We start from the raw sequence: 16,459 nt of genomic DNA, 5'->3' as shown, positions 1-16,459 counted from the left end.
GTGTGTAAAAGTGCTTACAGTGTGTGCTTATTACTGTGCATTTATTCCAAAGAGTTTATGTGCAAAGTGCAACTATTTTGTAAAGTGCAGTCAAAATACAGTCATTACAAAATGTTTCTTGTGCTGGGTGTGTCTATTCGCAGAGTGCTGCCATTACCGAGCGTTTCTTGCAATGTACAGAGTTATTTAGCAAAGTACAGCCATTTTGGGAAAGTTTCAGTGTGCTGTGTACTATTTTATTCGCAAACTGCAATTACTGCGAAATGTTTTTTACTCTGAGCTTCTTCTGCCAAGTTTATTCACACAGTGCAGTTATTTTGAAATGTTTCTTACATTGATAAGAGGTGATTTCTTATACTGCAGTGATTTCAAGAGTATTCTTGTGCCCAGAAAACTTATTTTGCGAAGTTCAGTTATTCAGAGGCTTGCTGTGCTATTGGGAATACTTCCAAATACTGGCATAAATTTCAGGCATATGTATATGTGTGCATATTCGTACAGTTACAAGTGGACTTGGGATGCATTGTGTTTTACTGTAATTTGTTGGCATGGCAGATGGATTTCAAAAACCATCACCACTTGTATTTGCTCGGAATATTGCAGAGAATTGGAGAATATCTGAGCAAGAGTACGACATTTTTATACAAGCACCTTATTCTGACAAAGATGCATGCACCAGGGCATTCATTTTGCTAAACTTAGCTGGGTCAGAGGCCACTGAAAGAGAGCGTTCATTTGTGTATGCACCAGCAGTCTATGAAGGAGAGGGGGGAAACCATCATATTGCTGTACAGCCTGAATCAAGGAAAGACCCTGAGTGTCTGAAACGTAAATTCAGGGAAATGTGTAATCCCCAGACAAATATTACATTAGACAGGCATCTGTTTTACACAAGATATCAAAAGCAATTAACAACTTTTGCAGCTTATATTACTGACCTGAGAAACAAAGCTAAAACGTGTAGGTTTGGTGGCTTAAAATATAACTTAATAAAGGACAGGCTTGTGTGTGGTATTAAAAGTGCTGCAGTGAGAAAGATTTTGCTTTGTGACAGTGATATAATGCTAAGTAAAGCTATTGAAATTTGTCAAATCCATGAAGTTACTGAAAAGCATATAAGTATGCTTGCAAGTGATAAGAGCATGGTTTCAGCAGGCTCAAGAGCAAATACAGACAGCATGCAACACATGGTTAGCAGAAGCAGGCCTAAGCACATGGCAGCTGTAACCCCTGCGAGTGTGGCAGGTAAAACACGTAGTTTTCCAGTAAGTTCTAAGAGTAAGTGAAAAGGACATGCTCAATGCAGTACAAGGTGAGTCAGCAAAACTCAAATCAAGCTTTATTGTTAACTGTCACAATTGTGGTGCCAATCATGACTCTAAAAGAGAAAGGTGCTTAGCATTTGGTCATCAATGCCACAAGTATAAAAAATTGAACCATTTTCAAAAGTTTTGCAAATCAAGTAAACCTCACACAGCTATAAAGAAAGGTCATTCAAAAAAGCAAGATGATCATATATAAAGAGCAGCAACTCTTCTACATAGATGGTGTGTCAGTAATTGGTGAAAAGGTTGATGCAGTAAATTTGTTGGCAGAGCACAAAGTGTTTTCTACTGTCCTGATCAATGGCAAACCCACAGTGCTCAAAGTAGACACTGGTTCAAAGTATAACGTTATGTCAGCAGATACTTTTGCTAAAGTGAGCACTGGTGAGCAACTTAATTTGGCCAATTGTGCGAAACTTGTTGGTTATGGAGGTAAAGAATTTCAAATCACAGGCTCAGTAGTGCTTTCATGTTATTTGGCTAGGAACTGCTACAGCTTACTATTCTAGGTAGTCCAAAGACTTGTGCAGTCATTACTGGGTCTCAGAGACAGTTTGAGAATGAATCTGCTTTTCTTACCAAAGACGTTCATCATATAAGCACATATCCTAGTTCCAATTTTACTGAAGCTATTTTCTCAGAGTATACACCAGAAGTCACGTGTAGGTCATTTATTTACTAGCACTGGCTTACGACCAGACCCATCCAAGCAAGCAGCCATTCTTGAGATGCCAGCATTAGATAATGTTCAAGCTCTACAACATTTTCTTGGCATGGTCAACTATTTATGCAAGTTTATACCAGACTTCAGTGAGTTGACAGCGACTTTGAGAGAGCTGATGCACAAAAATGTTACATGGTCTTGGTTGGAACAGTATCAGAGAGCATTTGAAGACCTTAAGCAGAAAATTGCCACCCCCACCTACATTAAGGTATTATGATGTCAATAAAACCAGTCGCTCTTTCCTGTGATGCTTCCAAATTTGATCTTGGGACAGTTATTCTTCAAGAAGGCAGACCAGTAGCCTATGCATCTAGATCTCTTACTCAAACTGAAATGTAATATGCTCAAACTGAGAAAGAACGTTTGGCAATAGTATTTGCATGTTCAAAGTTTCATGATTATATCTATGGTCGAGCTATTCAGATTGAGACTGATCACCAACACTAGTCACTATTTTCAAGAATCCTATGCATTCAGCTCTATTTTAAAGAAGCCTATGCATTCAGCTCCAGCGAGATTTCAAAGAATGATGCTCAAATTGCAAAAGTACAACTTCAAAATGGTCTAACCAAAGGCAAGCTTCTTTATCTGGCTGATACCTTGTCCACATCGGTCAGAAATACAATGCAACAGCTTTGTGCAGAGAATTTTGACTTATGTCATGGAAGTGCGTAATTTTTCTACCACGAGACTTGATGAACTGAGATCATACAAAGACTGATCCAATTTTGCAAAAGCTCAACCACTACATTAATGTTGGATGGCTGTCAAAGCAAGCTAGTGTACTAACTGAAGTGCAAACTTATTTTCCTTACAGAGATGAGATGTTGATGGAAGATGACATTATTTTCAAAGGTCCTAAAATTGTTGTTCCTGCTTCCTTATAAGGTGAATATATCCAAATTTTGCATTGTGGTCACCCAGGTTCTGAATCTATCAAAAGAAGGGCAAGATGACTAGTATTTTGGCCTTCTCTAGCAAAAGTTTGTCTTGTTCAGTATGCAATAGTACTAAACTGCAGTTGCAAAAAGAACCACTTCAGCTAAGTCAAGTTCCTGAACTACCTTGCTCAACAGTAGCCACTGATATATCTGAGTGGAACAATCAGCATTACTTAAGTGTTGGCAGACTCTTACTCGAACTGGTTTGAGATCGATTTACTATCTAACTTAACAGCCAATGTTATCATCACTAAGTTGAAACGTCATTTCTCAGTCCATGGTAGTCCACACAAGGTTATTTCAGACAACAGTACCCAATTTAGCAGTGGTTTCAGAAATTTGCAAAAGAATGGGACTTTGTACATGTTACTAGTTGTCCAGAATACCCACAGTCAAATGGACTAGCTGAACATGCAGTACAGAGGGCAAAGTAATTACTAGAGAAGTCAAAGCATGATAATACCAATGTCTTTTTAAATTTATTCAATCTCAGAAACATACCCCATGACAACATACTTGGCTTGCCTGCTCAGAGATTTCTCTCTAGGCAAACTAGAACATTGCCCATCAGTTCCAGTTTGCTGAGGCCTAAAGCAAAGAACAACAGAACAATCAGAGCCCAACTATACAGAAAGCGTTCTTTCCAGAAGTCCAGTTATGATGAATCAGACAGATTTCTTCGTCCATTGAAAGGAGGAGAGACAGTGAGGATAGAAATAGCAAAAGGTTTCGACTGGACTGGTCAAATATCAAGTATATGTGCAGAGCCAAGATCCTACTTCATAGAATCTGAGGGGCTGGAGTACAGGAGAAATCACACACATCATCTTCCTGTATCAGAATCAAAATCACAGCATTGATCCTATGATACAGACTCTAAATCTCAGAGCAATCCAGACAATGTTCCTGCTGCAGAACTCTTAACCTCTACTTCCATTCCTGATGTTTTCAAATTTGAACATTCAGCACAGAGAGTCCAGTTTCTAGACCTAATTCTACTTTTTATGTCACACGATTTGGTCGTATTTCCAGACTTAGTGTGAAATACACAGCAACCTGGACATAACTTGTCAATATGTTATTTAGTTCTGTATAATTGCATGTCAAAGAATTATTTGTATTGACCGCATGTCAATTAATGTCGTCAATATTGTATGACCCATTTCTCAGAGGGAGGATGTAGAATAGTGTGTGTGTGTTGTACCTGCAAGAAGTATTTCAAGGACAGCACGTGCATATAAATAGCAAGCACATGCTAGCTTCAGTGCCATTTTGAGAGTGCAACCAGAGAGTGAGCATGTATGAGTGCGATAGCTAGTTTGTTTACAAGTTTGTATAAGTTAAAGTTATTAAACCTCAATCCTGATGTGTTTGTACATAATAAAGCTGCCTGAAGAAAACCAGCAAATTTTTTATCCTGACCAGACAAGCGACTATTACTAACTGGAGAATCTTTAACTGTCACACAGACCCATTCCAATCAAGGATTGTATTGACTTGCCTGTCTTCTGCCAAAAAAAAAAAAAACTCTCAAAATAGAGAAGTTAATTACAGTCGCTGACTCAACCACAAAATACGTGGCAGAGCATGACTGCTCAAACTGTTTATTGACCATCCTGTGGGATTAGCAGTCAGACTGATTGGTTGTGGCTGAACATTGCTTAACTGCTTCAAGCCATCAACCAATCAGGTGTGAGCAGGAGCTAGAAGTCTTGACTGCGTGAAATACTGGAATCTGAAGATGGAAAACAAAAAAAAAAATGACAATATGGAAAAAAGGTTTACATGCATCTTTAAATGGTGTAGGTTCTTCATCTTTAGATCTATAGCCATATTTGTACCATTAGAGCTCTCTAACAATGTCTTAATCTTTGCTGGATTTAAGCACTCTAATGGATTGGATGTGTCAGCTGACTGGCCTAACTTCAAAATTTAGGCATAGGTTCATAGATTAGTACTAAGCTTACTGCCCTTGCGAGCCATTTTAAGCCTAGCCAATTATCCCTTGTGAGACTCAAACCCTGCACCATGTGTTTGGTAAGGCAAACACCTTAACCATTAGGCCACCCTCTGTAAGCCTATTCACTTTCACTTCACCTCATAGACAAAGATGCTAATCAAAAGGAAAACTTTCTTTCATTTATTTCTACAAGTTTTTAAGGAGATAAATCTCTGTCCTTATTACCATGTCATGAGATAAACTTGGTACTATAGCAAGAGGATGAACTACCTTCCAAAACACAGCTTGTATTTTTAGCTGTAAAATGGGATACCATTTTTCCCCTGTGATTGTACATTATGTCACCTATTTTATTAGTGAGGGTTTCCTTTTACATACATACTGCTCTTTTCATAAGTGTAATCATGCTATTCAAGTCTAGCTGTCTTTACAGCTCTCTACCATTAGGTAAGACACTGTACTTAATTATCTTTGCAGCAGCATTATACGAAAATGCAGCCTCTACTGAAGAATGTCCTGATTCTTGCCTCATGTTTTTGGTCCATTTCTCGTAAAATTATGGTTTTCTGGCAAATCACTGGCAAAACACTTAAGAAAAGACAGACATTTGAGTTTTAGACTTTATTCCCTTCAGAAAATACATGCTAATGCAAAACTTGTTATTCTGTTAATTCTCTGTGTTTGTAAGAGCAATATTTAAAAAGTGCCACTTCCATTACTTATGGCTTTGTCCAGATCGCTTGCCTTAAAAGGTTGACAGGTATGCCCCCCCCCCCCCGTTTTCCACATTTAAAGCAGAACATATCTATAGCTTATACTTTTTATTACCGACATTTGACAACGGATTTGATCCATGTCTATAATACTCGATCGTGTACATGGTTTCCCAGCATAACAATCTTTTTACTAACACAGAAAGGAAAAAAAAACACTTCCTGGAGTCCTTAGGTGGATGGACGGAAGGACACACACACACAAACACTTTCTAAAAGCAGTAGGCAATGATCTCTCTCATATTTGTCAATGTCTAATTTTTACATCATTTTAGTTTTAGTAGGATGGCCCTCAGGATCTAACCATAAATAAATTGTGATCTTATCAATTTGTTACGAAATAAAATCCAGTTATGAAACTTTTGAAGTGACTTGTTTGTCAGGTAACAAGGTAATACCAGCTCCAGAAAAAAATGCCTGTTTAACCTTATCACAGTCCTGATACTCAACTCCCTCCTTGAAGGCTACTGGTGGTTCTAAAAACAGCTGTGCTGAACCAGTTGGCTTGGCCAATCCCATTTGGTGGGCATACTACCCAAATATGTTCTTCCTCCCTGATTAGCTGCTGAAGTGCTGAAACTGTCCTGGACACCACCTTTGTTCTAGCCACTGCCACCATCCCTTTGGTAGCATTAGCAATGCACTGCAGTAGCTGATCCACAGTAGTTATTTTGTAAATAGATCCACACACACAGTTGCAATCATCAAAGGAAAGAAACTCACAGCATACACCACTCTCTCTCTTTGGAGAAAATTGTACTCGGATGGGCGACTCCTCTATATTGGCATCAACAGGTATAGTCTGAAGACTTTAGCATATATACAAATTATGCCAAAATCCCTGCATTAACTGCCCACATTATCCACCAATAAGAACAAAGGAACAATACTAGGTAAGCAATCACAGGAGTCATAAGATGACTAGCCACATACACCTTTAAGATGATGCACTTAAAGTTGTTGCCACCTTTTACAAATGCATAATAGTGCTTACTTACCAAATCAAGCAGTGCCATACATGACAACTCCCGTGTAAATTTGTGTCTACCCATCAAGTTGTCAAGGCTAGCCTCAAAGGTAGACACAGCAGTACTTTGCTTGGCCTGTAGTGGGAAAGTATTACATAGATTGAGAATATATTGAGTTAGGAATCTTAATCACTCTGGCAAGACTGGTTTATTTGGTGCTGTAGTTATTGCTCTAGTACAGGAGTTTGTAGGACCACTAGTTGTGTGGAGAAATAGGAGGTCAAACAAGACTAGGCCTTTCCTGGCTTGAAACCTGAGGTCCACCAACTCAGAACAGCCTGTAGGCTACTGAATATAAGGAGAGTTGTGCTAATCCTTTTTGGATAGTGGAAGGATTTAAGATCTTTAATTTTATTGGTTAAAACTCAGTGGGGCCTTTCCAGTTGAGCTACAAGGCAGAATTTGTACATATCAAAATGAGACTGCATTTGATGATGGATCTGATAAGGTAATACAATTTCTTTGGATCATGATGATTTTCCCAAGCACATGAGTCTTCCTGACTATGATCAAAACATGAGTGAATGAGAGAAAGGTGTTCACATAAATGTTCAGGTCTCTCAATCACATGTCTGAAAAGGAGTACCACTTATAATGGAAACACTCCAAATTATCAAACATTCAAAATACTGAGTGTTTTTCCTGCTGGCAGACGTAATTGATTGTTCATTTGGATCTATTCTGGGAGACTGTGGAACAGTGAGTCGTCAGAATTTGCCCTTTCTCTGCTGTTGTGCAATCTCTGAGTTTTATTTATTTATTTATTGTACTTTGATCATGTGTGATCATTATTTTGCTATTCAAATATTTTGAAGTACATCCCTTATAACATATGAGGTAAAAGCATATTTTTTGCCAAATGCTACAATACTGCACTTTTTTGCATTTAGCTTGAGGCTATTTTCAGTACACCAGATACGTGTACATTCTAGCTCTTGTTGGAGCAGTTTAGCATCAGTGAATGAGTAGATAACATTACTCAGCTTGCAGTCATCCGCAAACATAGTCGACTAGATTTCATGGATATTGGCATGATTATATGCAAACTAAATGCCAAACAGTAGAAGGCCAGCACTGATCCATAAGGAACATTAAAAGTGAGGGGTACAGAGATACTAGTCTTAGAATACAGAGTTGAGCTGTTTATTATACAACAGAGCTTAAAAATACATCTTTGCAAACAATAAGTCTTACGGCAAACATCAAACTTACAGCCAGTAGAATCAAAACAGTGAATGAGACCACAACCCAGCATTATGACGCAAAGTCTCGCTCGCTCTTTCAGTGTTTCAGGACTCTTAACAGGAGCACATTCAGTCTTCTTCCAGGCATCTCTTTTCAGTTCACTCCGCTGTCTGACTTCTAGAACCACAGCTCTGGACCTCAAAAATCCACATTCACAAATGGTTGAAAAACTCTGCATGGACTTTCCTTGGCACTCCTATTACAAAGCTTTAATTGCTTCATTAAGTACACCTGGTACGGCTAAATACAGCAAATTATCCTTTTGTTCAATATTAACATTTCAACTATGGTAAAGAAACATTCCTGCTAAACCGCATTTGTTATTTCCACCACATTCATTATAAACTTCTTTATATACTAATCATAATGGTATTTACACACTTTTTAGTCACTCAGTTGGTGAGATCCATTATACTATACTACAACATATAAATGATTATATGAATTACAGGAAATTGTTTATAATGATGAGAAGGATATGTCCTGACATTTCACTAGAAAATAATGAATACTTTGTTGAGGCTTAAGACAGACTCTAGTTTTTGTTAACATATTACAAGGGACAGACCCTTGCAAGAGTCAAATTCCATTCACTGAAAAATATATTCACTCTTAGAAGCACAACTTCTGATCACACACACTGTATAATTTAAGTCAGTCACACACTGGAGAGTAAGAAAATGCAGAATCTATAAATCTGATACAAGAAAGTGTGTCCTTTCTGAGGATGTAACAGCCTATCCAATCAACATCCTCTAAATGTTTGATTCAGGAACAAAAATGTCCCCCAGAGTTGAAAATACTTCCAATCATATGACTTCATAAAAGATCAGCTAAAGCTACAATAACTGTCTTTTTGTCACATTATCCCCCCTTGTCAAAAAAAAACTTTTTTGGTCCCTGATGCTATACCATTAACCATCAATCAGCTGCCATGTACTCCTCCAACTGCTCCAATTTCCAATCCCAGTACATCCTCTGGATGGTGGGGGTGGGGAGGTAGAAAGCATCACTGGTTCCATCCCATCCCTTTGGTGAGAACACTGAGCCTCACTACTAGACAGGAAGGAAGATGAAAGAGACCTGTTGCCTGGAAATGGAGCAGAGTGGGTTGTCTGCAACATCCTATTAATTGTTTGCATCAGGCTTTCCTCAGGCTCTACTTCCTCTCCCAGTGTTTTAATGTTACTACATAAGCCTGGGTAGATAATAATGGGAGGCTTGTGGGGACATTTCTGACAGTCCCTTACAGCAGTCACACTCTCGTAGGTCACCTTACACATCTAGCCTGAGGATGCTCTGAGCCCTGATATCTACTGGGGTTTCAACAAACAATCTGCTCACCAGCACAATTCCATCCTCCCTGCCACATCTATTGGTCAAGCCAGTCGATAATTAATCCCAGGTCATCTAGGTTAGTCAAGGCATTAGCCCTTTACTCCTCACAAGTTTTGTTTTACTTAATTATTTTGAATTTAAATTGGGGAGAGCACTGATCTCACTGGATCTATTTTATTCTCATACCCATGGGATGGCTTACTCTTGTCAAAAATATTTGAAAAAGAATGCATACAGACAGCTTCTAAAGCACCTCATCAATCAAAGGATTATTTTCAAAATCCATATTGAGAATGGATATCGGTATCCACACTGTCCCCTTTTCCTTCCCTCAATGTCTTCAAAATAAGTTAAACCTGGAGCAGCATATTGGTGCCTTATTCCTACAGCTGTCTAATGCTTCTGACACCAAAAATGTCTGTCTCTACTTCTCTGCAGACTGCCAAAGTGCAAGCTCGCTGGTCAAACCATTCAGTGTTTTTTTCCAGTTACCTCCACAACAGGGCACAAATGATGAAGGAGGAGAATATCTCCTAACTGCAGCATGCTCTTGCTAGTGTCCTCCAGGGCGCTGTACTGGGTCCCCTGTCACTTTAAATTATATGATAGCTGACTGCAAGAACTATCATTCAATTTAGACTACTCTGCAGTACTTTACTCTTCTCCCCAAAAGATATCATCATAAAAAACACAACTCAGTTTTTAGCAACCTACAAGACTAGTTAGACAGTTCTGCTCTTCTGCTGAACATGTTAATCAAGGATGGTTTCCACAAAGGTATATGATAAAAGTGAATACCCACTTCACATACAATGAAAAAAATTAGGACATTCTAGAAGTTCTCTCATCTATTAAGCTCATAGAGAATTGTATGGACAAAGTTGGTTGGCACAGAATTTTGAATGTTAAGGAGAAGAAATGTATAATTAAACTAGGGGGGCTTTCCCTCCCGGTTTAAATGAATATCTACAAACTGACCAATAGGAGGTTTATTGGCACCTGCCTATAGCCATGTAAGAAGGATTTTTTGATCCTAATGTTTGTATTTTGTTTGTCTTCCACTGAAGAAGACTATTAAGCCAAAACCGGTTTGGCTTGGGGGGTAGGATATAATTTTCCCCTCACCCATGCTGTTATACATTTTTGTGCATTAAACAATGTTAAACTACACTTTGCGCTGGCTCTGATTCTTTTTTGAAAGTTACAATACAGAAACTGAATGGCATGACATACGAGCCTCCTTGATTTGTGTGTGCTAAGCACATAGCTTGCATTTCAGTACTGTAAAACAGATTTACTAACTGATTTGCACTTCAGCATTTTCAGGTAAATCAGTTTGAATATATATTGGTGATTTGAAGATTTTCGCCCAAGAGCTAACTGAATGTAGGTGCCACCCAGTAAGATGATTCTGTCAAAATAGTCAACGTAGGTCTTTTAGTCCCTGAAATATTTCATGAAAATAAAGAAAAGTGAAACACAATGTCATTGTTTCCTGTAAAAGAACTGCCTTAGATATCAACTACCAACATGTTAGTAGCTGTTGAACATTAATGCTGAGGAGAAGCAGCAAGAGAATGACTTTATACGTTATAATTAGGAAAACGTCTCTAATAATTACATTTGGAATAAAAAAAACAGACATTTATCTGTTCTCAAACTGGGTACTGCTGCTGTAATGCAGTAAAAAAAAAAAGCCTAGGCGTATCTACCACCAGCATTAATTGAATGGCTTCATAACCCAATGTGTGTGTGTTTAATGTACCTTTTAACTGAAATGCAAGACATTCATTGCTCTGATCCAAAACAATTTTCACTGTGCAGACTGTAATTCATTCATAACTGAGGAACATTTACCTCCCAGTAGGAGGCCATATGGACATCTGCTCTCGGCAGCTTTTCTTCCTACCTATCTCTCTTCTAAAACTAACCTTCCTTCTCATCTCCCACTTCCTGTCTTTACCTATTCTTCCATTACTCATAAATAAAACAAATATATTGTACATTCTGTACACACATCCTAATTCAAACTTGCACTGTGATACTAGGCTGTTAATAATTTTACCATTCTTGGTCTAGCTATAAAAATCCTGACTGTGCGTGACATAATTTTGTTATTCTGTTTGCTGTGCATCCCTGCTCTGAACCTGAAAATTATGCACTTGGAAAGAGTTCTACTTGAGTTAACATGTGGAAAATAAAATAAATCAACAAAAGTAAAAATAATACTGCATGTCTAACAATAAATTCTACTGTAGAAGTACCTGCATTTGTACATCACACTCAAAAATGCAACATGTGTATCCCACTGGTGACAAGACTATAACGGGAACATTTGGTTTCACTGTAGTACAATTTTTCTTTCCCCTTCTAATGAAAAACTTGTTTGCACAAGCATGCAAAGCAGCCGCACATATAACAGCAAGTTAAAACACACATATCTGCAGTTTAACCACCCTTTCCCATTGTCTCACCAATATCATCATCTGTCCTGTCTATTGGGTCCTTTTCAAGACAGTCTCGGACAATATCTCTGCTCATTAAAGGATCCGACGCTCTTTCGATATCTTCTTCATCATCATCATCTTCTGAATCTACGGCTGTCTCAGGCAAGCCACTTAGATCCATGTCTCCACCTTCACTTTCAGTGGCCTAAAGATTCAAAAGAATATAAATGTAAACAGTTATAACACTTGGAAGGATTACAGTTTAAAGCATTGCTTTGCCACTCAGTGGACGTGAAACATCTTGCTATCCATACGGAACAAATGCTGCATGTATGCAGTAGATCACATACATATCACAACATTTTTTTCAAAATCTAATTAAAAAAAATCCTCCAAATTAGAACATGCTGATGCAGTGTATTAGTCATCTAACATGTATGTGTGTGCGTGTGCATCCTGCATTTGGTCTAAATGCTTGTTTATCAACATCTGTTTAATCCACAGCATTTGGTTGATAGATGCAGATACTCGACAGTGTCTGAGATCAACAATCTCTGGAAAGGGAAATATTCCCTTTCCCTGGGGACTGTGTGATCTAGGGTTATCACACATAATTAGCTGGGGGTGTATGGGGGCTTTCCCCCCTGCAAAAAAAAAATAATTTTTTTTTTGAAAATTCCATGCAACAAAATTCTTTCTAGATGCATGCATGGTAACATGTCACCGTTGAGTTTTTCAGCCTTTTTGCAGTCAATGTTTCTAAGGTCAAAATATGGTCTACTCAACTAAATTGAGTAAACCCATATATTTATTTACATACACAGGATATAAAACGTTTACACACCCATGTTAAAATGCCAGGTTTTTGTGATAAAAAAATGAGACCGTAATAAATCATTTCAAAACTTTTCTCACCTTTAATGTGACCTATGACCTTTGCAATTCAATTGAAAAACAAGCAAATATGTTGGGGGAAAAATATAAAAAATAAAACACGTACAATATGCTGGTTGCATAAGTGTGCACATCCTTAAACTAATACTTTGTTGTTTGTGCACAACCTTAAACTAATACTTTGTTGAAGCACATTTTAACTACAACAGTCAGTCTTCTTGGGTACACACCTGCCATCAATTAAAGAGACTCTGATTAACCCCAAATAAAGTTCTGCTATCCTAGAAGGATTTTTCTGATATTTACTCAGTTGTCTGCTACAGCAAAAGTCATGGTTCACATACAGCTTACAAAGCATCAAAGGGATCTCATTTTTGAAAGGTATCAGTCAGAAGGGTACAAAAAAATTTTCCACAGCACTGGCTAAACCATCGAACACAGTGAAGACAGTCATCAAAAAGTAGAGAAAATATGGGACAACAGTGACATTGCAAAGAACTGGACATCGCTCCAAAATTGATGAAAAGACAAGACGAAAAACTGGTCAGGAAGGCTTCCAAGCGACCTACAACACTGAAGGAGCTGCAGGAATTTCTGGCAAGTACAGGTTGTGTACTACATGTGACAACAATCTCCCGTATTCTCCATATGTCTGGACCATGGGGTAGGGTTGTAAGATGTAAGCCTTTTTTTACACAGAAAAACATTCAGGCCCAACTAAAATTTGCAAAACAATACATCAGGTCTCCCAGAAGCATGTGGGAAAATGTGTTATGGTTTGATGAGGCCAAGGATGAACATTTTGGCAACAATTCCAAAATGCATGTTTGGTGCAAAAACAACACTTCGCATCACCAAAAGAACACCATCCCTACGGTGAAGCATGGTGGTGGCAGTATCATGTTTTCGAGTTGCTTTTCTTCAGCTAGAACTGGGGCTTCAGCCAAGTTGGAGGGAATTATGAACAGTTCCAAATACCAGTCACTTTTGGTCGAAAACCTTCAAGCATCTGCTAGAAAGCTGAAGATAAAGATGAAGAGGAATTTCACCTTTCAACATGACAATGACCCAAGGCATACATCAAAATCAGCAAAAGAATGGCTTCACCAGAAGAAAATTAAAGTTTTGGAATGGTCCAGCCAGAGCCTAGACCTAAATCCAATAGAATATCTGTGGGGTAACCTGAAGAGGGTGGTGCACAAGAGATGCCCTCGCAATCTGAAAGATTTGGAGCACTTTTGCAAGGAAGAGTGGGCAAATATTGCCAAGTCAAGTTGTGCCATGCTGACAGACTCCTACCCAAGAAGACTGAATGCTGTAATTAAATCAAAAGGTGCTTCAACAAAGTATTAGTTTAAGGGTGTGCACACCACAACACAGTGTTAGTTTAAGGGTGTGCACACCGCAACACACTTATACAACCAGCGTATTGTACGTTTTTTTAATTTTTATATTTTTTCCCTAACAGGTTTGTTTGTTTTTCAATTGAACTGTACAGGTTACAGGTCACATTAAAGGTGGGAAAAGTTTTGAAATTATTTAGTGTGGTCTCATTTTTTTAAATCACAAAAATCTGGCATTTTAACAGGGGTGTGTAAACTTTTTCTATCCACTATATACATATATATATATATATATATATATATACACATACACACACACACACACACACACACACACACACATATATATATATATATATATATATATATATATGTGTGTGTATACACACACATACTTCACTTGTCCCATGTAAGTGTACTGCCCTGAAGCCATATGATTTCCTGGAAAAGTACAGCTGTTTCCATAACAGTTAACTACATTCTTACTAACAAAAAAAACAAGAAATTGCTGTTATCATGCACACAAATGCATACCTCTAAGAATCTTAGCAATATAATTCTGGACAAAGCCAAAACATAATAGGGGAGCAAAAGCCCACAACCATACTGATCTTATAAAGTTGCAAGAATAAAAGGTTTTGCATTAGTATTGTGTTTTCTGAAAGACGAAGTTTGAAACTCAAATGTCTTTAATTTAGTACCTTCAATCCTCGATTTGCCAGAATGCCATAGATTTTATGAGGAACAAGCAATATGAGGGACAAATCTGGGCATTCTGTCAGATTCTGGATACTCAAGAGGTATGCACAAATGCCATTTTTTTATTTTTATTTACCATTACATATTTTTAAATGGGTTGAGACCAAGAAGAACTGTCTGGATAAATGACTTGCTAAGAATCACACACACAGCAAATTAAGAATGAGGGACTTGCACAGAGGATTACATGATGAATGTCATTAACATGCAGCCTTAATCCTCTGTGCTACACTGTCAAACCAGCCTGTTCTAAACTATCAAGCACTGGGAATCCAAGCAGCATCTTTCATGCACATAAATACTGGTCACAGATAAGAGATGGTAAGTTCCATTAACCTACCTTATAGGACCGTGGAACACAGAAAGACAGAGGTATGACATTTTCTAATACAAAATAGACATCTATCTAGGAAAAGAAGCATTATGGCTTACAGGTTCTGTGCATGTTAACGGGAAGGAGACATCTCAAAAATACTTCCAGAGAAATGCTTTAAGGCACGTTCCCAGGAAATGGGCACATAATGTGAAGTAACAAGTACAATGCTTTTATACACATAAGGATGTGTTATTCTATCTGGTCTCCACTAACAGATCAACTTACAGTGCATGGCCTCTTCCCCCTGCCAGGCACATGCATGCTGGGATTTCTAGCGGAGTCCAGCCACTGGCAGTGTTTCAGAGAAGATAGCAAACTGTCCATCTGTCATCTCCACCAGCTATGGCTACTGGTTATATATCATAAAATGAAATGAAGTCTAAAGCACTACTAAACACAGGCATTTCCATAGCTTAATTTTGGCTGCTGAATATATTTGCACTCTCCAGCCAAGACTGGAAAAGCTGGTCAAGAGGTGAAGGTCAACACCTGCACTGCACCACACCACACGGAATGCATAACCCTCCAGAACAACCACCATCACAGCCCTCACATAAAAACACAAACCACACACCCACCTTCACAGAGGCTCTCAATAGAAATCTACCCAAATAATAGAGACCTCCAAGGCAGAAATGCACTCGACAACCACAACACAGCACAAACCACAAGAGACACAGCTCACCTACACAGAGTGCCCTCAACCTAAGCCCCTAAGGTAAAATAGGTTGCCCAATACAATAATTACAGGTGACTCAACAGTGAGGCACACTGATGTCCCACTCACTAGGTTGAATAAGGAGAAGGTAACGGTCAGCTGTCTATCAGGTGCCAGAATCCAGCACACAACACACACACTCAGGTCACTCCACAACAAGTATGACTCTGTCATTGTCCATGTGGGTGTGAATGACCGGAGTCGCACCTCCCTGCACTACATGAAAAGAGACATGGTGGAGCTCTCGGATTATGTGGCCCAGTATGACCCTAGCCCTGAGCAGCATCCTACCATCACCCAGAATGATATCACAGTACAAACAGAAAATTATGGACTTCAGCAATTGGCTAAGTTTCTGGTGTCATTCTAAGGGGATCCAGTATCTGTCTGCTTGGGATGACATGATTGACAGACCTCGATGCTTTGCCAGAAATGGCCTGCTTCTGTCATCCCTGGGTTTCCTGGTACTGGCTAAAGCTCTTGCCACCCCTATAGTGCCTTTTATAGGTGGTGTTCCAGAGACCAAATTACCACTGTAACGGCTATATATAAAATCTGAGGGTCATGCTGCGCAACGCTAGAAGTCTA

The 16,459-nt window shown here is 38.6% G+C and overlaps 1 protein-coding gene across 12 annotated transcripts in view; it reads right to left on the bottom strand.

Moving 5' to 3' along the window:
- The window catches only part of RAPGEF2 (Rap guanine nucleotide exchange factor 2), a 2,418,607-nt gene that overhangs the window by 549,805 nt on the left and 1,852,343 nt on the right, over nt 1-16,459 (bottom strand). For all 12 annotated transcript variants that reach the window (XM_044062055.1, XM_044062064.1, XM_044062056.1 and 9 more), the window contains one exon: nt 11,809-11,986. In XM_044062055.1, the coding sequence (XP_043917990.1) occupies nt 11,809-11,986 (178 nt within the window). The remainder of the gene's footprint in view (nt 1-11,808; nt 11,987-16,459) is intronic.

This window comes from Protopterus annectens, chromosome 2.part1 (assembly GCF_019279795.1).
Source record: "Protopterus annectens isolate FY-2018-M chromosome 2.part1, PAN1.0, whole genome shotgun sequence".
Classification (NCBI taxonomy): Eukaryota; Metazoa; Chordata; order Ceratodontiformes; family Protopteridae; genus Protopterus; species Protopterus annectens.
This window is presented reverse-complemented; position numbering and strand designations above follow the sequence as displayed.